This window comes from Aotus nancymaae, unplaced genomic scaffold (genome assembly GCF_030222135.1).
Source record: "Aotus nancymaae isolate 86718 unplaced genomic scaffold, 86718_ANA_hifiasm-v0.15.2.pri h1tg000040l, whole genome shotgun sequence".
NCBI classification, from domain to species: Eukaryota; Metazoa; Chordata; class Mammalia; order Primates; family Aotidae; genus Aotus; species Aotus nancymaae.
In genome coordinates, this window is record NW_026988454.1 from 23,259,439 (window position 1) to 23,281,448 (window position 22,010).

Sequence of the window (22,010 nt, forward strand, 5' to 3'; positions counted from 1 at the left end):
TATGTTGAATATACTAAACCATATATAGAATATACTGTCTATAATGGTGATAAATGGTAATAATTTAAACGGAAATGAATAGAGAAATGAGAGAATAAAATATAAAATAAGAATGAAGTACTATGCATAGTTTTAATATGCTATACAAAAACAAGTACAGGTAAAGAAAAATGCTAAAGATATAAGATTTTACAAGGTCAATAAATACTAGTCATAACAAAATTTATTTTAAAATATATGCTTTTGCCTGTGCACATCGATATGTTCCCAAAAGTAACAGTATTGTTTGGTTACAGATGATTTTTGCTCCTGTTTTTTTTTTTTGTATTATACTCTGTGAATTTCATTCAATCAGCTTCTATTATTTATGTTACTAATAAGAAAGTAATGGTTTTCAAAGTATACTGCATGAGGAAGATAACATTTCCTTGAAAAACTTAAATTTAACAAAAATAAAGTTTGGTGTCTTTGTTTTGCATTCATCCACAATATGCCGACTTGGAATGTTCATTTCCCTCATACATTACTTTTTTCACTTCCTTTACATACACACAGGTCATGGCATGATCACACTTTTCATGAGCTTTTCTCTAAACTGAGAATAGTCTTTCCAGTGTCTGCTATCTTGACTTTCTCCCAGCTGTCACCTCCACAGAGCATTCAAAAAGCGGGTGTTGTGTTGCCCCACAACCTCTCAGCACCTTCTCCTCAAGGCCCACTGCAAACATCTGTAGAGCTGTAGAGGGTGTCACATTGATACTTGTGCCTTTATATAAACATCAGTCACAGCATTGATCATTTCTATTCAGCACTTCCCTCTAATATACTTGCTTCTTTCTCAGGAAATAGATTTAGGAAAACAGAATGCCTTGTTAAAAGAACCACTCATGTTCCATTCAATTGTCTAGTGCAGAAGACAGAACTGGCAAATCAACTTTCTAATCTCTGTGATTTCAAAGTACAGGGCTAAAGAAAACTCTTGCATTGATTTTTTACAATTCTATTCTTACATTCTTTACATCTGTTAGTTTGCAATAGAAAGATTAGTTATTGGTTTTAAAATGTTTTAAAAAAGAATTAAACTCAGTGCAATTCCTTGTAAATACTCTGTAAATACAGTGTCAGATTTTGAAGGTAGTGAATTATGCTTTTAAGTACTATATAAACATAATATCTATAAAGGTTTCGATGATCCACGAATTTGTAATGCTTTTGGAATCAAGATAAAAATATCTTAATAAAAGAGCTGTTTTACAAATAACCCCAATGAAAGTGGGCAAAGAAAATGAACAGACGTTTCACAAAAGACATACAAGCAGCCAACAATATATGAAAAAATGCTCACCATCACTAACATTAGAGAAATGCAAATTGAAACCACAATGAGATACCATCTCACACCATTCAGAATGGCTATTATTCAAAAGTAAAAAAATAGATGTTTGCAAGATTGCAGAGAAAAAGGAACACTTTTACACTGTTGCCGGAAATGCAAATCAGTTCAGCCTCTGTGGAAAGCAGTTTAGAAATTTCTCAAAGCACTTAAAACAGAATTACCATTTGACTCAGAAATCCAATTACTAGGTATATATGCAAAGGAAAATAAACTGTTCTACCAGAAAGACACATGCACTCATATGTTCATCAACACTATTCACAACAGCAAAGACACGTCATCAACCTAGGTGCCCATCAGTGGTGGATTGGATAAAGAAAATGTGGTATATATACACCACGGAATATTACATAGACATGAAAAAGAATGATATCATGTCCTCTACAGCAACATGGATGCAGCTGAAGGCCATTATCCTCAGTGACTTAATGGAGAAATGAGAAACCAAACATCACACGTTCTCGGTTGCAAATGGGAGCTAAACATTGGGTATGCATGGCCACAAAGATGGGAATGATAGATACTAGGGACTAGTAAAGGGGTGAGAAACAGAGGGAGGCATGAGCTGAAAAACTACCTATTGGCTACTATGCTCACTATGCGGGTGATGGGATCATTCATACCCCAATTCTCAGCATCACACAATATATCCATGTAACAAACCAATACACGTACCCCTTAATCTAAAAGTAGAAATTACAAAGAAAAGAAAATACAATCATTGTTTTTAAAATATTTTTTCTTAGGACAGAGAAGTGGAAAAACAATGCAAAAAAGAAAAGGCTAGATTTAATATGAAATGGAGGGACACGGTATCCACCCAGATCGCCCAGAACAAATGCCACGTTACACCGGCATCATGCTGGTGTTTCATCTGAACTACAACTTACTTTAGCCCAGGAAATTTCTGTATCCAAGTCACCAAGCAGACCTTCTGAAGTGGACTTCTGTACCAATTCAGTTTCAGTAGCAGAAAGCCATTCAGAGAGAGATGCAGCCTCTTTCTTCATTTTCCGGGCCAACTGTGAGGCTCTTTCCAGATCCTGTTTTCCTTCTGTCACCTGAGAAGGAGAGAGAGACAGGGAGAGACTGAGACTGAGAAGGGAATGAACACAGATGGGAATGAATCAGAATGTTAACTAAAGATCCAAACTGATTCATATTTAACCCCCAAGACGTACATAACCTTTGTCTGTAGCACCTTAGAATTCCTGTAAGCTTGCATTTCTGCAAGGAGGCAACAGTGGTTAAATGCCAGGCAATCCTGGGTTTTCATCTTAGCTCTACATTAATTTCCTAAGTGACTCTGGTAGAGGTGTAGCCCTCAAAAGACCGGTATGCGGCTGGGCGCAATGGTTCATGCCTATAATCCCAGCACAGTGGGAGACCAAGGCGGGAAAATTTCTTGAGTCCAAGAGTTTGAGATCAGCCTGGGAAACATGGGAAGACCTCACCTCTACAAAAACTACAAAAAATTAGCCAGTGTGGTGGTGCGCGCCTGTAGTTCCAACTACTCAGGAGGCTGAGGTGGGAGAATCACTTGAGCCCTGGAGACTGGGGCTGCAGTGAGCCATGATCCTGCCACTGCACTCCAGCCTGAGCAACAGAGCAAGATCCTGTCTCAAAAAAAAATTTTTTAAAGATTGTTGAAATAAAGTTAAACATCACTAAATAGTATCTATTATAATTTTGAACAGAAGATATCTTAGAATCCTCTCCATCAAGGATTCTGTTTTAAAAAATACTATATTGCAGCAATTTGAGGGGGAAATAGCACCATTTCACAATTACATGTTTTTAAATTAACCACATTAACTTAAAACATAGTACGTGACTATGCAACCTAAACCTTATATTATTTTGCTCTTATTGTTGTTGACAGAAAGCAAATGCACTTAACTAACATGTACCAAGCTCTTACTACAGCTTCTGTGTTGTGCTAAGGAATCATACACACGTATGCAGTAAAATTCACAAAGCCTCTTTCTATTTTACGGATAACGAAAATGAAACTTGAAGTTAAGGCCAAGGCCAAGGTGGTATAGTCTTTGGGTTGAGTCATGCCATTCTGGCTTCTACCACCATCACTCCCAAGACACTGCTCTTGTCAAGTTCAAGAATGACCCCAATGGCAACTGATCTAATGGATATGTTTACGTGGACATCATATTTAACTTTCAATAATATCCAAAACATGTAACTACGCTCATTCTCAAAATATCATCTTCCCCTGGCTTCCCAGACCTAGCACTTGCATGTGTACCTACCACTTCTTGCTACTTATATTAGTTTCTTTTGCAAGCTCATCTTCCTCAGATTTCTTACTAAATGGTGTAATTCTTAAGACTTGGTCGGGGGCCCTCTTCTTTCACTATACCCTGTTCTTAGGCAATCTAACATCCTTGATTACTTTAATTACCACCTCTATGCAGATGACTCATAAAATCCACCTGTTTGGGCCAGATACACTCTCCAGACCTGAATGTTCGATCATGTAAGTACCCAACACTTCCAATTAACATTCTCAAAGGTATTTAAAATGTCAATTTTATACATACATACATATGATTTTTTAAAGGTATTTAAAATGTTAACTTCCTATACATTCATATGATTTCTGCATGCCTCTATCTTCTTTTTTTTTTTTTTTTTTTTTTTTTTTTTTTTGCGACTAAGTTTTCACTCTTATTGCCCAGGTTGGAGTGCAGCAGCGCAATCTTGACTCACTGCAACCTCCGCCTCTAAGCAATTCTTCTGCCTCAGCTTCCTAAGTAGCTGAGATTACAGGCACATGCCACCACACCCAGCTAATTTTTTTTTTTTTTTTTTTTGTATTTTTAGTAGAGACCGGTTTTTGCCATGTTGGCCAGACTGGTCTCGAACTCCTGACTTAGGTGATCCACAGCCTCAGCCTCTGAAAGTCCTGGGATTACAGGCATGAGCCACTGCCAAGCTGGAATGCGGGTGGCATGATCTTGGCTCACTGCAGTCTCTACATCCCAAGTTCAAGTGATTTACCTGCCTCAGCCTCCTGAGTAGTTGGGACTACAGATGCACACCACCACACCCAGTTAATTTTTGTATTTTTAGTAGAGACAGGGTTTCACCATGTTGGCCAGGATAGTCTTGATTTCTCGACCTCATGATCTGCTTACTTCAGCCTCCCAAAGTGCTGGAATTATAGGCATGAGCCACCGTGCCCAGCCTATCTTTTCTTATAGCACCCCATCTCAATGACCACACCATCCACATCATCAAGCCAGAAACCCAGCAGTCATCCTTCATCAAGTCCTATTGATTTCACTTCCTACATACATCTGACATCAATTCACTCATTCTATCTTCACTGTCCATCCTAGTTCAAGGTATGACCATTTCTTGCCAAGAGTACAATTACTTCCTAACTAGTCTCCTCACGTCTATTCCAGCCTCTATCCAATTCCTCTTCCAAACTGCAGTGAGTAATCCTTTAAAAGACATATCTGAGTATGTGATTTCCCCATTAAAAACTGCAATAACTGCTGAAGACACAGATTGAAGTCTGTAACACAAACTCTGTGACATTGGCGGGATTTCATCTCACCCTATCTCCCTAGCACCATGTTCCCCACACTGGCTGTCTCTGCTCTAGCCACTCAAATGTACCACACTGCCCCCTGCCATAGAGCCTTTATACACACTGTTTTATCAGTCTCGAAATCTCCTCTAGTTTCACCCAGGTGACTCCTACTCAGACTTCAGATCTCAGTTTATGCATCACCTCCTCAGGGAAGCCTTTCTAACCCAAGACTGGGTGAAATCCCCCTTTACCTATACTCTTAAAAAACCATGTACATTCCTTCATAACTCTTCAGACTGATAATGTGACATCATTCATGTTTTCCTCTTTCACTACCCTAAGTTCCATTAGACAGAGAGATAATTTATCTTTTTCCTCACCACTGTATCCTTGTATAATTCCTGACACAGTAAAGTCTCAATTGAATGAAACTTTAAGTGATAAAATTAATGCTAAAATTATAGTCACAATTGGAGAATTAGTGCAAAAACCAGCAACGCCATTCCATTCATAAAATGCCCAGTGACTAAATATAATAATATTCAATGAATAACTTCAGCTGTATAATTCCAAAAAGAAGTTCTAAGGTGTGTGTTCCAGACATGCAATATATCAAGATGCATCACATCAACAATCTAAGCATGCAGAAATGAGATCAAAATCACCTAGAAAAAGTATGGACTGGTCATTCTGATTTCAATTGAAAACAAAATTTAGCTATTTTTCTCTGGGCTTATGTAGAAACTTCAGTATTAACTCAGCAGGAAGTAGTTAATATTTCCTAACTGAAGAAGGATTCAAAATACTATCAAACATGGTTTTTCAATATTACCTAGTAAGGTTTTATACTTCCACACATTCTTTGCTCTCCTGGTTTCAGGGCAAAGATTCAGTCACTCACAATTAATGCTTAACAACTCCTGCACAGATTCACTAAAATGCCCAAATTAGAGAAATTTTTTGGCAAGATTTCAAATCCTAGTTGATTAATGTGAACTTCTTGACACCGGTTATTTACTAGAGCCCTGATGTTTTAACGTTTCTCAGTAGACTATTCAATTTAGAAATCTAAGCACCAATAACTTGAGTTTTTACAGGGATTATTATTTTCCCATTTTTCTTACATAAAATGGAAAAACATTAGGACTAAAAACAGAATTTTATCACAATTAAAATTACATTTAAAAAAAAATCTTATATGTTTTGACTAGAAAAAAGGCCAACAGCGGCCACTACTATCCGTTGAAATTTGGAATTATTAACATTTATTTTTTCCCTCATATTTCTTTGAAGTACTAAGTCTACCGAAATGAACATATATTACTTGCAGTTTCCTTAGAATAACTTGTGGAGTATCAGTAGCCATTGAAAGTATAAATATTAGCCTGATTTAAATATTAAAAATAAATTTTTTCTTTGGGAGGCCGAGGCGGGTGGATCACGAGGTCAAGAGATCGAGACCATCCTGGTCAACATGGTGAAACCCCGTCTCTACTAATACAAAAAATTAGCTGGGCATGGTGGCGCATGCCTGTAATTCCAGCTACTCAGGAAGCTGAGGCAGGAGAATTGCCTGAACCCAGGAGGCGGAGGTTGCGGTGAGCTGAGATCGCGCCATTGCACTCCAGCCTGGGTAACAAGAGCGAAACTCCGTCTCAAAAAAATAAAATAAAATAAAATAAATTTTTTGAGACAGTGTCTCATTCTGTTTCCTAGGCTGGAGTGCAATGGGGTGATCTCAGCTCACTGCAACCTCTGCCTCCCAGGCTTAAGCAATCCTCCCACCTCAGCTTCCCAGGTAGCTAGGACTACAGGTACACACCACCATGGCTAATTTTTTTTTGAAATTTGTTTGTTTTTGGTGGTTTTAATTTGTATTTTTTTTGTAGAGACAAGGTTTTGTCATGTTGCCCAGGCTGGTCTCAAACCCCTGGGTTCAAATAATTACCGACCTCAGCCTCCCAAAGAGTTGGCGTGAGCCACTGTACCTAGCCAAAAATAAATTTCTATGTAACTATGAATCACTGTAATATTAGCACATACATTTAAATAAATATAACAAAAATTATTACAATAAATTGAAAACACATATGAATCTCATAAATTTCAAAAACGCATTTTGCAAAAAGTGAAATTTGAAAATACACGAGAGAGAGAGAGAGAAACAGGGAGAAAGAGAGAGAGAGAGAGGTGTGTTGTGGGACTGCTCTCCTCACCTGTGCGCCCAGGTCATTGTAAAGGACCTTCAGGGAAGTCAGCTGCTCATCCATCCCTTTTGGGTTGTCTGTTTGCTGTTTCTGGACAATATGTCTTCCTGTTTTAATTACAGTTTCCACTTCAAGTTTGACTTCACTCAAAGTTTTATACAGTTTCTTTAAAACAAACAAAAAGACAAATTACACACTGTGATGACAATTTGCCAATTGGCATCCGTTCAGAACACAGTTTGCACAGACTGACAGCCGAGACCTAACTATGGAGATCAAAGGCCATGATCTGTCTCAGATTTGGTCTGAAGGTTGGATCAAATAAAATCAAGCTTGAAATCACTTTTCAAATATGACAAGAAAATAAATAGAGCTTATGGTCATTTTTTTAAAAACTCAGACAAATGTTTTAAATGTTTATAAAGGAACTTGATATAAACATTTTTCCTACATAAAATGGGAAAACATTAGGACTAAAACCAGAATGTTTATCACAATTAAAATCACATTTTAAAAAAATCTTACATGTTATGACTTAAAAAAAGCCAACACCAGCTATGGCTGTCTCTTGGATTTGAAATTATTAATATTTATTTTTTTCCCTTCTATTTCTCGGAAGTACTAAGTCTACCACAATGAGCATATATTACTTATATGATACAAAATATTAAAAAATTGATATATCAAGATGTATATGACTATAAGAAATCATATTTCTGATGCAAATCAAAACCACAATAAGATACCATCTCACACCAGTCAGAATGGCCATTATTAAAAAGTCAAGAAACAAGAGATGCTGGCAAGGCTGAAGAGAAAAGGGAACACCATACACTGTTAGTGGGACTGCAAGTCAGTTCAGCCCCCGAGGAGAGCAGTTTGGAAATATCTCAAAGAACTAAACATAGAATTATTATTCAACTCAGAAATCTCATTACTAGGTATATCTGTAAAGGAGAATAAATCGTTCTACCAAAAAGACACATGCGCTCCCATGTTGATCACACCACTACTCACAATAGCAAAGACATGCTATCAACCTAGGTGCCCATCAATGGGGGAATGAATAAAGAAAATGTGGTACAAATATACCACGGAATACTACACAGCTATAAAAAACAAAATCATGTCCTTTGCGGCAGCATCGATGCAGCTCATGGCCATTATCCTAAGTAAATTAACCCAGAAAATCAAATACTACATGTTCTCACTTATAAGTGGGAGTTAAACAATTGGTACACATGCACATAAAGATGGAAACCAAAGACACTGGGACTCCAAAAGCCAGGAAGGAGGAAAGGGGCGGGAGCTGAAAAACTACTGAGTGGGTACTATGTTTATTATTTGGGTGATGGGTTCAGTCAAAACCCAAACTTCAGCATCATACAATATATCCATGTATCAAATGTGCACGTGTACTTCCTGAATCTAAAACTCTTCAAAAATTAAAAATAAAATAAATTTAAATATAAAAGAAGAAAAAATAAATTAGAGTTCTGTAGGTCAAATTCAGAGCTGTCTTCATCCTAGTTACTTGAAATCAAAAAGCTTTACAGCTTCTCTTGACACCATACATCATCATCTTAACATCTCATGGGACACTATTACGTAACAGCCCCCTGAACTGTGTTCCATGAAGTCAAGGACAGCACTTGCCTTGATTACCATTACATCACAATAATGAAATAAATTCTTATATACCTGCACATATATATTGAAATTTATCCTTTGTTTTGAAAGGCACAAAGAACTGTCCCTGTACTTCTCCCGTCCTAAAGAGTCTCAGCTTAAGTTCTGTGATTATCAAGCAAAACACTAATTCTAAGATTGTGTCCCCTTAGCTACATTATTTTTAAATTTCTATTCAATTGAATTACAAAGCTCAAGACTACAAAAGTCATAAGGCCTTATATATAATTTCTTCTTTCCTATCTTAGGTTTATATTTCTATTTAAACTTTTATTTTACTAGAAAATTGAATTTTTATGCTATAATATATCTGATATCTATTCTAAGTATGGTTCTTTTAGCTAACTCAAAATTATCCATGAAAACTTTGCTTATTAGTCACATTCTGCTGAAGCCTTCCTAACGTCACACTGTGATTAAGATGTGTTTCTTTTATTTTGGTTTTTTTCGTCTGTCATCATGTTATATACATGTCTATTTTAGTTTCCTTAGCTATCTCTCTTATCTCTTCTAATTTCCTTCGAGGGAAAGACCACACTTCTTATTTTTTAACAGGTTTTTCATCATCAATCCTTATGTTTAGCACACTCTAGACTAGTGATCATTGGACACACTAGGCATGTAAGCACTAGACTAAGCCATAACAGCTGCTGAAAAAGCCACTGGATGTGTCAATCACCCTATAGTCTCACCATACACTTGTCCAGGTGGGTCTGTATGACATCAGGGTCTACATCCTTCACATCCAGAACATGAAGTTCTGCTTTCACACCATCCAGCACACGCTTGCAGTCCAGCATGCGCTGCTCGAAGTTAGCAGGCTTCTGGAAAAGCTGGAACTTTGTGGATACTTCTCGGAGTTTCCTCTGTTTGCAGAAATGAAAATATGCAATTATCAGAATGATTCTGTCTCTCATCATGAGCATAACACATACTACTCAAAATCTGTACCATAAGCACACACACACACACACAAATCAGTAATATAACAACAACAAAAATCCTAATGGAACTCGGTGAGGTTACCCAATCGCCTAAGTGAACTGCATAGCCCGGTGTCAAAAGTTACTCAACACTCTGTCTCAGTCTCAGGAGTCAATAGATTTGGATAAGAAATTTAGATAAAGCTGGCCTCACTGGAAATAAAACTTCATGTTCAAAAAGACAGTTCAGCTCAAAATGCCCTTCATCAGAAGTTCAGAGTGAAAGTCAATGTCACATCAACCATGAAAGAACTAAATGATGCTGCATCCAATTCATGCTCAGCCTGCCCACAGCATCAGCCACAAGATACTGACAGAGGCACTGCATTAAAGAAAAGACTATATAAAGGTACCTCTAAATATGGCTCACTCTCTTGTTTCTCAACTCAACTATAAAAATCAGATTTAACATTTCCACCCCTTGCAACAATTTGTTTCTTTTGCCCTGGGATGCAATGCACCTTCAACACATCACTCCCATTCCACGATTTACATCATAAAGAATACCAAGGGTGCCCAAGTAATCAATTCTTTCTCTTTTTAAAAAAAATTCCCAACATGCTGAAAAGTAAAAGGAAGTTCCTCGCCCTCCTTACCTGTAGCACGTCCATCTGACTTCCTCCTCTGGCAGACCTGCTCTCTGGGGAGGTCGGGGGCTGAGAACGCATATTTCTTCTCAGCTCCTCTAGGGTTAGCTCATGGGCTGAGATCTCTGCTTGGATTTTCTACAAAAAGATTGGAAAGGGGAGACAATGTCCTTTTTTTCTTAAGTATAAAAAGAAGCAATACAAAAGTTCTATATTGTTGTGTGGTACATAGTGTTGTATTTTATATAATGTTGACCTCCATAGAAGCTTTAATAAGTTTTTGTATGATAATAATACAGCCCACTGTATAATATGACTATTGTGTTTGATGCACATGCTAAGGTCCTTACACTTGTCATTTCTAATGTTCACAACTTATTTATAAGGAAGGAATTGTCCCAATTTCATAGCGAAGAAAATTACTATTCAAAATATACAGGACTTTTCAACCAGGCACAATGGCTCACACCTGCAATCCCAGCACTTTGGGAGGCGGAGCAAGGCAGATCACCTGAGGTCAGGAGTTTGAGACTAGCCTGGCCAACATTGTGAAACCCTGTCTCTACTAAAAATACAAAAATTATTGGGACACCGAGGCAGGCAGATCACCTGAGGTCAGAGTTTGAGATCAGCCTTGCCAACATGGCAAAACCCTGTCTCTACTAAAAATACAAAAAATTAGCCAGGCTTGGTGGTACACACTTATAGTCCCAGTTACTCTAGAGGCTAAGGCAGGAGAATCACTTGAACCCAGAAGCAGCGGTTGCAGTGAGCTGAGATCATGCCACTGCACTCCAGCCTGAGTGACAGAGACTCTGTCTCAAATAAATAACAAAATAAAATATATACAACTTTTGAGAGAGTCTCACATAGAAAGCAAGAGAACTTCAAAACCCAAATGCTGCCCCGTAAGTAAGGTCAATCTATCCCATTGACTCTCGGTTTTGGATGGTAGGAGGGGTTTTATTATAGTTGAAGAGGCAATTGCATATGCTCTCTTTACATCTTGAAAGCCTTCAAATTCACAGCAATACCTGAGCTTCCTGTGGAACTTGGAAAGCATCTATCCTGTCAGTTAGGTACGTGGTGAGCTGTTTGTCCAGCTCTCCCAAGCTCTCTTGTAAGACTTGAAGGATGTGGTCAGTTTCCCGCAGGACCTGGAGTTGCTTTTCCAAAGAAATCTGCTTGCTCTCTGCCTGCAGAGGAGAAATTGAATCATTAGTTGCTCAGTGCAAAAGGAATAGCTGAATATACATGTTCTGGCCACTAAGAAAAGACTATAAAAGCTTTCGTTCAAGACTTTAGCCTTCCTTATAAATAAATAATAATTACTAATGGTAACAGTGAAAATGTCCTACTAGGATCTTTTGTACCATGCAGCTGAATTACTAATTATTACTTCTTTCTATATACAACGAAGAAATACAAAAATGTAAAGTTTCCCATAAGATGCATTAAACAGGAGATAAAAATTTGTTATTTATTATAATTTTAAAGCATTTTTAGGAATCATCAGTGTCTACCAATAAGAATATACAACATAAGAAAAATGTCTATCAATACAGTAAACATCAGAGTCTCTATTTTTCTCAAGTGTAAAACAAATTCTACAGGTGTACGTACATATCAAACTACTATGTACTGCACTTTTGGGTTAAGCTTGATGTTATTCACTGACTAAACATCAACAGTTATTATTTAATAAGTGTTTGGAAGCACCTAATATTCATACCCAACCTTCCTGTAAAAGAAGTGTTCTTTCTCTAATGTGTAATACGAATATGTAGAAGTAATATCAGAAATAATTTTTTAATCATCAAGCTCTGCCTGTCTTAAAGTGTTAGATCTGTTCTCCCCTCCTGAGTACTTCAATACCCTCAATGCCCCTGTTAGCATCGGTTACCAACTTTAACCAACATTAAAGATTTTTCCAACATTAAAGCTCTATGATATGGAGCTTAGGGCCAGCTCCACTTCATCAGTACCTAATCAACACGCGTGCATGTCCCGACTCTTACCAGGCGACTCAGCTCCTCGTATCGGCTGTTGAAAGCCTCCAGTTTCTCACTGATTATATCATCCAGGATCCCTCCATCAATCAGAGTCTGGCCAAGCTCTCGAATCTGGGTGCGATTATCTGCCGGGTGGCGCAGAACAGATTCCAGAGACTGGACCAGAGATGGGAAAAAAAATAGTACATTTACTAAGGCCAAAGGTATCAAAGATCCCCAAAATGTCTATTTCTTAAACAAGTAATTCCATTTTCTAAAAATCTACCTAAGGAACAGGACCAAAAAGTAAATTACTAATTCACAAAAATATACATCATGGTATCAAAAATGCATAAAATTGAGAGATTAGCACAAGTGATATATGATGATATAATTCCATGAAAAGAATTTCAACTATTTTTAATTGTGGGAGGGTGAGGCAAGAAAATCATTTGAGCCCAGGAGTTCATGGCTGCAGTGAGCTCTGATCATACCACTGCACTCCAGCCTGGGCAACAGAGTGAAACTATGTCTCTGAACAATAAATAAATGAATGAATAATAAAAAGTGAAAATAACTATGAATTATATGGGGAAATGCTCATGATATGACTTAGTTTAAAGGCAGAGAACAATACTATACAAGCAAAATTATCTCAACTTTTATTAATTATATTACTGAAAATAAGTACTCATTTTCCTACAGTATATGCCAAATAAGAGGCACTGTTTTATATATACACTTTTTGTATACATAGATCTAATTAACCACATGGGCTAAATCACATTCCCAGTTTACAGATGGGAAAACTGAAGCTCAGAAAGGTTAAATAACTTGGCAACATACACACAGTCAAAAGAAGAGCTGAGATTCCAACATGGCTCTAAAGCCTTTAAGACCCTGACGCCTGGCCAAGCACAGTGGCTCACACCTATAATCCTAGCACTTTGGGAAGCCAAGGCAGGTGGATCACCTGATGTCAGGAGTTCTAGACCAGCCTGGCCAACCGGGTTAAAAAAAAAAAAAAAAAAAAACCTGTCTCTAATGAAAATACAAAATTAGCTAGCGTGGTGGTGCACGTCTGTGATCTAAGCTACTCAGGAGGCTGAGGCACGAGAACTGCTTAAACTCAGGAGGCGGAGGTTCCAGTGAGCCAAGATCATGCCACTGCACTTTAGCCTGGGCAACACAGCAAGATCCCATCTCAAATAAAAAATAAATAAATAAGTAAATAAAAGACCTCAAAGCCTTTGATCCAGTGTACTACTTTGTAGCATGCATACATAAAAGATAATAATTAGGAAGAAATCTACAAACTGTTTAAAAATGTTTCTCTTAAGAGTTTGCTTTATACTTTATTTTCCATATTTCTAGAATGTACACATATTCACTCTCATATTAGGAAAAAAAATTAAGCTTTTCACAGTTTTCATTCACTCTGTCTCTCACTCTGCTGTATTTGAGAAGTGGCATCCTTCCTCTAGCACAGCATCCAGCTCCTAGAATGTCAGTGCCACATTTCACTCCTTTCTGACCTTCAGTCCAGTTGTCCACTCATTTCCCACATGGTACAGCGTATCTACCCTCTTCCCTTGTGTGTGTGTGTTAAGCAAACCTACCGTCTTTGCATTGTATTTCATTTAAGAAACGGTTATTAAGTTAACATGTGCTACACACTGTGCTGGGAACTGAAGAATAACAAAGTATCAGGTACATTTCTTGGCCTCAAGGAGTTGAAAGTCCAGGCTTGATGACAAGCTCCTACGACAAGACCCCATGACTCAACCACTGTCTTTCAAATGCTAACACGTGAAGGTAATAGGAAGCCCCTGTAAACAGTCATGGCTGTGCTTAGTGAGTAAAAACAACCTGTTGACGAAACAAGAGAAGAGCTGCTCTAGTAACCTCCGGCAGGGCTCTGTCCAGGGCCTAGCAACATAAACTGGAAAACCACTAGAGTGCTTTAACATGTCGAAAATGTGCCAACTGTCAAACAGCTAACCGCATCTTGAGGCTGACATAGTGGGTCACCAGTAATCTAAATACACATGAATGCATAAACACATCAGGCTCTGGAAGAAAAATGCAAGTGACACTGAATATGACTGAAGAAGCAAATGCATTTGCCCGCATAAACATCACATTCCTCATTTTAATACACATGTGGCCGCATCACAACAGAGAGAAATGCCATGGAGAGCAAAGGCTCCAACCTCTAGGGCTTCGTTGACAGCGTCCGTCTTCTCAGGCAGGACCTCTGTGCTCTTCATCCGCTCTTCCAAAGTGTTTAACCAGGTAGTTTCAAGATCCAAATAGTGAAGCAGCTCAATCCAACAAGACCAGACCTCCTAAAGCATGAAAAGTTTAAATTAGACAAAAAGTCATTTCACACATATCTCTAGTGCTACACATTCTCTTTAATCACCAATAATTTCATTTGGATGTTAAGTATATCGAGGAATTCACAAACTGATGGAGTTGAAACTTCAAATAAAAAAATAAAATTATCCAAAAAATCATGTTAGACCAATTGATGAGAGGTGGGGAGCAAAGAGGAGTGGGCAAGAGGCTGCCTCACTCTTTACCTTAAAATAAATTCCACGATCTCATTTAAATGACAAAAATACAACTATATAATTAGTAGGAAAAACAGGAGAGAAATATTATTTAGTTTGTTTTTTAGAGGCCAGGCGTGGTGCCCCTACAACTGTAATCCCAGCATTTTGGGAGGCTGAGGCGGGCAAATCACATGAGGTCAGGAGTTTGAGACCAGCCTGGTCAACATGGTGAAACTCCATCTCTACTAAAAATACAAAAGTTAGCCGGCATGGTGGCAGGCGGCTGTAATCTCAGCTACTTAGGAGGCTGAGGAAGGAGAATCGCTTGAACCCAGGAGATGAAGGTTGCCGTGAGTCCAGACCACGCCACTGCCCTCCAGCCTGGGCAACAAGAGCGAAACTCCATTTCAAAAAAAAAGTTTGTTTTTTGAACAGAAGGAAAAAATTGCTCCAGATTGTAAAATTTTTAAAAAATAATTTCATAGAATATTGAAATCCCCTGGGCCCCACCCAGTTCCAACTCAGAGCTAATTGATGTAAAAGTTTGCAGGGTAGCCTTCTCAACATTTTTCTAAATTCATGAAGACATGTCTGTATAAGAAGACAGCCGCATTTTATCAAAACTGGAGTTACACTATTCTTACTGTGTTGGTTTTGATCACTCATTCCCCTCTAAGGTTTCCAGAGCAGGGACCCAGGGGTCATGTAGGGGGTGGATACATTTATAAATTCATAATCGCTTATTACAAGAGGAACTTATTTGAGTGGCAAGTTTAGGAGAAAGAACTCAGCTGGATGCCTCCTGGGCTTGTCCTCTTTTGGATGTACTGAATGAGTGAAGGCACCTGCTGGTCCACACTCCATATGAAGTATGCTTACCAGATCAGGAAGCAGTACATTTTTCTACAAAGGGCTAGACAATAAATATTTTAGGTTTTAGGGGACACATTTGGTTCCCATCACAGATTCTTCTTGGAGGTGGGGGGTGTGTTGTATAACCCTTGAGAAATATATAAACCATTCTTAATTAACCAGGTATCCAAAAACAAACTACAACTTAGATTTAAACCCCTCAGCCAGTCCAGGTTCAGTGGCTTATGCCTGTAATCCCAGCACTTTGGTAGGCCAAGGCCAAAAGATGGCTTGAGCCCAAGAGTTCAAGACCAGCCTGGGCAACATAGTGAGACCCCCATCTCTACAAAAATAAATAAATAAATAAAAATAATTAGCTGGTGTGGCATTGCAAGCCTATAGTCATAGCTAACTCAGGAAGCAGGGGCAAGAGGGTCACTTGAGCCCAGGAGTCTGAGGTTTCAGTGAGCTGTGATCACACCACTGCACCCCAGCACAGGTAACAGAGCAAAACCCTGTCTTAAAACAAAACAAAATGGAAAAAAAAATCCCTCAGCCATAATTTGCCAATCCCTGAGTTAAAATAAAAGAAAAAATAGTTTCTACTCTCCCCATTTCTACAAGAAAAAAAAAGCAAAAATCTGCTCAGATGCAAGCATGGCCTCTTTTCTTATGGGAAAGAAAAGATGACTTAAAGAAGACCACTCCCAAGAAGCAGACTGACCCCAAATCAAGTATCTTTCTTACTAACTAGCCTCAATGATACATACTTATCTTAGCACAAAATTAGTTTAGAACAAGCAATGAATGAATTTACAAATGAATGGATGATCAATATTTAGGTTAAATATTGCAGTTGCCATTTTTTACCATTTCAGGATTTACCACAATACAATGATGTCTTTTATGTAGAACTGAATGTAAATTAAATTGTTGTAAATTAAAAGGCTTCTTAAATCTTCCAACAAGCAATAGCAACAGTCATACTACTATAAAAACAAACAGCAAAAACTTGATCTTAGTTTTGAAAAAATTTCGCAGATTGGAAGGCCGAGGCGGGTGGATCCCGATGTCAAGATATCGAGACCATCCTGGTCAACATGGTGAAACCCCGTCTCTACTAAAAATACAAAAAAAATTAGCTGGGCATGGTGGCGCGTGCCTGTAATCCCAGCTACTCAGGAGGCTGAGGCAGGAGAATTGCCTGAACCCAGGAGGCGGAGGTTGCGGTGAGCCGAGATCGCGCCATTGCACTCCAGCCTGGGTAACAAGAGCGAAACTCCGTCTCAAAAAAAAAAAAAAAAAAAAAAATTTCTCAGAATCATCTACATTTTACATGTAATGGCCAGGGAGGGGAAAAAAAGGTATTTCATCTAAGGCCCAGTAAAATAGTAGCATATTTAAGTTCTGTCCTGTTTGTCCTTCGGATGACTCTTGTACTTTAGACACCACTCAAAAGAAAATAATTCCTCCCTGTATACTCAACCAGGCAAAACAAAAGAGATACTTGCAATGTGCTCTGCAATTTTTGACCTGGAACCGGCCCCACAGATCATCTGTTACATAAAAACCTTGATTGCACACGCAAAAAAGAGTCAAGTCTGAAGATATAAAATGACTTGCCCAAGAACCTTTTGATAATTAGGGACGGATTTTGTTCTCCTGTTTTCAACCCCTCTTTCATTTTTATCAACCTATTCCCCCAGAACTATTTTTCCTTTATGATCCAGAATTTGAAATAAAAAAGTCTTCTCCAAGATTTGAAAATGGCCAGAACATGACAAAGTTTGGATCTCAGAAATACATCACAGAAAAAAAAAAAGTAACATACCTCTAAAGTGTGGCACTTTCCTCGAATTCTATTACAAAGAAGTTGGTAATTCTCCAGCACAATATTCAGCTCAGATGTCAACTCCTGGCCACCAGAGGGCACCTTGGCAGCTAATAACTTGATGTTGTCCTTGAGAATCTTCACTCTCACCTCTTTCTGCAAAACATCCTCTTTTGCCCTCTGTTCCAAGAAAGGATGGATGAACTTGAACAATGTCTCCTTTTCTCAGTAACCAACTTTTTTCTTCAAGAATTAAACCAAAGTTATAACATCTGGATGATTCTAACTGCCGAACAGGAATGTTATTTAGGTAACAGTGAGTGCTGCTTTGTGGGTTTGTTTGTTTGGTGGGGTTTGTTTGTTTGTTTGAGATGGAGTCTCACCCACTGCAACCTTTGCCTCCTGGTTCAAGCAATTCTCCCGCCTCAACCTCTGAGTAGCTGGGATTTCAGGCATGTGCTAACATGCCCAGCCACTTTTGTATTTTTAGTAGAGACAGAGTTTCACCATGTTGGCCAGGCTGGTCTCAAACTCCTGACCTCAGGTGATCCACCCACCTAGGCCTCCCAAAGTGCTGGGGTTATAGGCGTGAGCCACTGCACCCAGTCCAGTAAGTGTTTTTAAATAAGAACGCTAACTCTAAAATTTCACTTATGTATCCAATGTACTCAACCCCCACAAATGTTTTCATTTGCTAACAGCAGTGTTAACATTCGTTACCCAAATTATGTTTACTGACATGAAGTATTTTCAAAGTCTGGGTTCAAGATCAGAATTTAACTGAGTGAATTTCCACTCATCACTGGAGGTCTGAGCTGACTATACTGTGATAAACAAATTTTCACAAAAATTGAGGTATACTATGGTAGAAGTATCCTTTTTTAAAAGTTCTCTAAATAATTTGAACTATTTTTAAAATTCTAGAATGCTAGAACATAGGTACATGTACCCTTCTGTTAATTAATGGAATTTTAATGACAAAGTTAGACTGAGATGATCTAATCCAGAAATAGCTCTTTCTCGGTGCTCAAGAGAAACAACCTCACATTCAGGAAAATCAACCTATTAGGTTGGTGCAAAAGTATTAAATGGCAAAAAAATTTTAAAAAAAGTTTTTTCACTTTCCCCTTTAGTTTTCTCTACTACTTAATGGTTTTGAACTTTATTAGATTATATTCTAAGGAAGTAATTAAGTGTAGCAGTTTTGTAAGTCCTAATGGCTGTTTGAAAGAATAAAAATAAGTAAAATGTTGCCCAAATAGTTAAATATCATTTTTCTCAAATCTCATCTATGGCAACTTTGAAAATCCACAGAATTACAATGCCAATAGTGTTAAGAAAGATAATAAATGACACAATTCTTAACATGGGAGTCTATTTAAAAATACCTTATGGACTGATCTTTCAAAAGGAGCTACACTACAAAAAGATGTTTCAGTGAAAATACAACTTCCATACAATCTCCTGTCATAGGTACTTTGATTCATGTATAATAATGCATGAATGTCACCTAATCCCCTTCTTGAAAAAATCTGCACAGAGATTTTTGCTTTAGTTACACTTCTAGGCAAGTTAACTTTGAGGTAAAACATTCACTGTGTTTCTTAAGCTTATAGGAAAAAGAAAGCTTTGAAAACATGATCTCCTTTTCCTTGAACACTCAAGGACAGTTGAAGCTGTGTTAGAAATTTGGGAACGATGCCCAGTTGTTCTGTTATATATAAAAAGAGAGTGTTCAAGACTATTGACACAGGAGTACAAGTTTACAGGAAATGTTCCCAGTGAATCCGACTAATATGAACTCCCCTGATACATTCCTACTGCTACTCCCACCTGCTCTAATGAAACACTGGTGTTCACATGTACTGTATGTATTAACTGGAAGATGAGTACCCAAGAAAATAAGAATAAACCCCAGACAACTTGGGAGGTCTCTTTTGTTCCCTTTACAAAAAACAATTCTTCATAAAAATTTTTGGAAATAGATAGTGATGAATGCAATTAATGCCACTGGGTTGTGCACTTAAAAATTAAAATGGCCACCGAGTGTGGTGGCTCACACCTGTAATCCCAGCATTTTGGGAGGCCTAGGTGGGCAGATCACCTGAGGTCAGGAATTCGAGACCAGCCTGGCCAACATAGCAAAACCCCGTCTCTACTAAAAATACAAATTAGCCAGGTGTGGTGGCAGGAGCCTGTAATACCAATGACTTAGGAGGCCGAGGCAGGCGAATTGCTTGAACCCGGGAGGCAGAGGCTGCAGCAAGCCTATAGTACATCATTGCACTCCAGCCAGGGAACAAGAGCAAAACTCCCTCTCAAAAAAAAAAAACAAAAACATTAAAATGGTCAATGTTATGTGTATTTACCCAAATTAAAAAAGCGATCATTCTTCCTCACACTCACTACCAGAGATTTTTAGGTCATTCCCTGTAGCCTCCCAAAGGTCTAACTTAAGAGCTTGTCTCACAGGCCCTCATGGACTCAACTCATGGGCCAAGCCAAACACGTGGGCTCCTGGCTTCCCTCCCCTGCTAAAATCATAGCAGCTACGCTTTTAAGTTTTTTTAATTCAAAAAACTACTGTGAAAGATGCTATGTGCATAGAGTGCTTGACAGCTAGAGAGATGACTGATGGGCAGGTTTTAAGGGGAGGAGGGCGGCATGAAGCCTGTTGGCACTGGTTGTCCCCGCCTCACCTTCATCTCTTCCACAGCACTCCCAAGCTCTTCTGGTGACTTGTACTCAAAATCCCGCTCCAGGTATTCTTCCTCGGCCTGGGTCATCCACTCCTGCATCTCTGCCAAGTCCTTCTTCAGGTTCACAGCCTTTTCTTGACTTTCAGACAACCTACTTTTTTGAGTAGAGATCTACAAAGGAAAAGCCATTCCCCCAAATAAACAAATGTTAATGTGTTCAATGTCAAGTTTTAGCTCTTAATATTTAAAGGTACAGCGATAACTTTCCACAATGAATTGCATGTTTTAAAATTCAAGTAACAACTCATACATTTTATACTAATGCTGTGGAATATAAGCAATAATGAAAATAATCTTATAACTGGGATTCTATACCATAATTTGGATAATATTCTTATCTCGAAATAGCTATTATAATTTTAAAAATGTATCACTGTAATCCCAGATGTAGGAATCTGATCTGTAACAGTAAAAGCACATATATGTGGTAAATTTAATGTAGCACTGTTAATAATGACAAAAAGCAAAAACAATAAACCTAGAAGCAGGTCAGTCTTGGTGGCTCCCGCCTGTAATCACAGCACTTTAGGAGGCCAAGGTGGGCAGATCACCTGAGGTCAGGAGTTCGAGATCAGCCTGGCCAACATGGCAAAATCCCGTCTCTACTAAAAATACAAAAATTAGCCAGGCCTGATGGCACATAATGGCAAAAAAACAAAAATAAAACAGTCTTTCACTTTCCCCTTTAGTTTTCTCTACTACTTGATGGTTTTGAACTTCCTTAGATTACTACTGTCTGTAGTCCCAGTTATTTGGGAGGCGGGGACAGGAGAATTGCCTGAACATGGGAGGCAGAGGCTGCAGTGAGTCAAGATCGCACCACTGCTGGGAAACAGAGTGAGACTCCATCTCAAAAAACAATAATAATAATAATAACCTAGAAGCAACCAAAATGTTCATTTTCTTTTTAGCTGAATTTCCCATTAACATTTCACTTTTAAAGAACAGGGAGGAAGAGTCTGCTATTAAAGATGTCATAAGACACCGCTCTACACAATTTTGATTTTGAGATCTACTATATTTGTATATGCCACGCAGACACGAAAAAGTTACAGTAAAAAATAGTTGTCTGATTTTGATTCAGTAACTTAAAAATTTCAGAGAAGTCTGGAAATATTTTCAGATCACTCCTCCCCATAACTACAAACTGACTTCTACTGTGAGAGAAGAGAACGTTCTGCAGTCACTGTCCTGCAGTCGCAGTCCAACCCCTCCTTGGCAGGTTCAGCCTGAGGCTCAAATTAAACGCCACAGTAGTGAACACCCTGCCAGGACTTGCTTGGCTGCTAGGCTGACAATAACCAAAGACCAGCACAGGAACTGGATGGTTCTCACAGAAGTTAGAGTTAAGCAAGAGATGGAGGCTTTCCCAGTCCCTCCCTCCAGATAGGATCTCAGGCATAAAAACAGACAGGACCAAACCAGAGCTTTCCTTCTACTGTCCCCACAGGGTAACCAAGGAGCTGGTACCAGCAACACTCACAATCCCACACCCAGGCCCGGCTGATCATCAGGGTGAGCTTTTCACTAAAATACAGGCACGCACACACACACAAAGAGAAACAGAGAGAGGGATTCCAGGGCCCCACTTCCAGAAA

The 22,010-nt window shown here is 38.5% G+C and overlaps 1 protein-coding gene across 3 annotated transcripts in view; it reads right to left on the bottom strand.

Annotated features, from left to right (window-relative positions):
• The window catches only part of UTRN (utrophin), a 580,690-nt gene that overhangs the window by 356,561 nt on the left and 202,119 nt on the right, over window positions 1-22,010 (bottom strand). For all 3 annotated transcript variants that reach the window (XM_064360600.1, XM_064360601.1, XM_064360599.1), the window contains 9 exons: window positions 20,353-20,523; window positions 17,654-17,833; window positions 14,626-14,760; window positions 12,440-12,589; window positions 11,456-11,617; window positions 10,431-10,559; window positions 9,544-9,717; window positions 7,172-7,327; window positions 2,287-2,457 (listed from right to left, as the gene is read on the bottom strand). In XM_064360600.1, coding sequence (XP_064216670.1) covers window positions 2,287-2,457; window positions 7,172-7,327; window positions 9,544-9,717; window positions 10,431-10,559; window positions 11,456-11,617; window positions 12,440-12,589; window positions 14,626-14,760; window positions 17,654-17,833; window positions 20,353-20,523 — 1,428 coding nt within the window. The remainder of the gene's footprint in view (window positions 1-2,286; window positions 2,458-7,171; window positions 7,328-9,543; window positions 9,718-10,430; window positions 10,560-11,455; window positions 11,618-12,439; window positions 12,590-14,625; window positions 14,761-17,653; window positions 17,834-20,352; window positions 20,524-22,010) is intronic.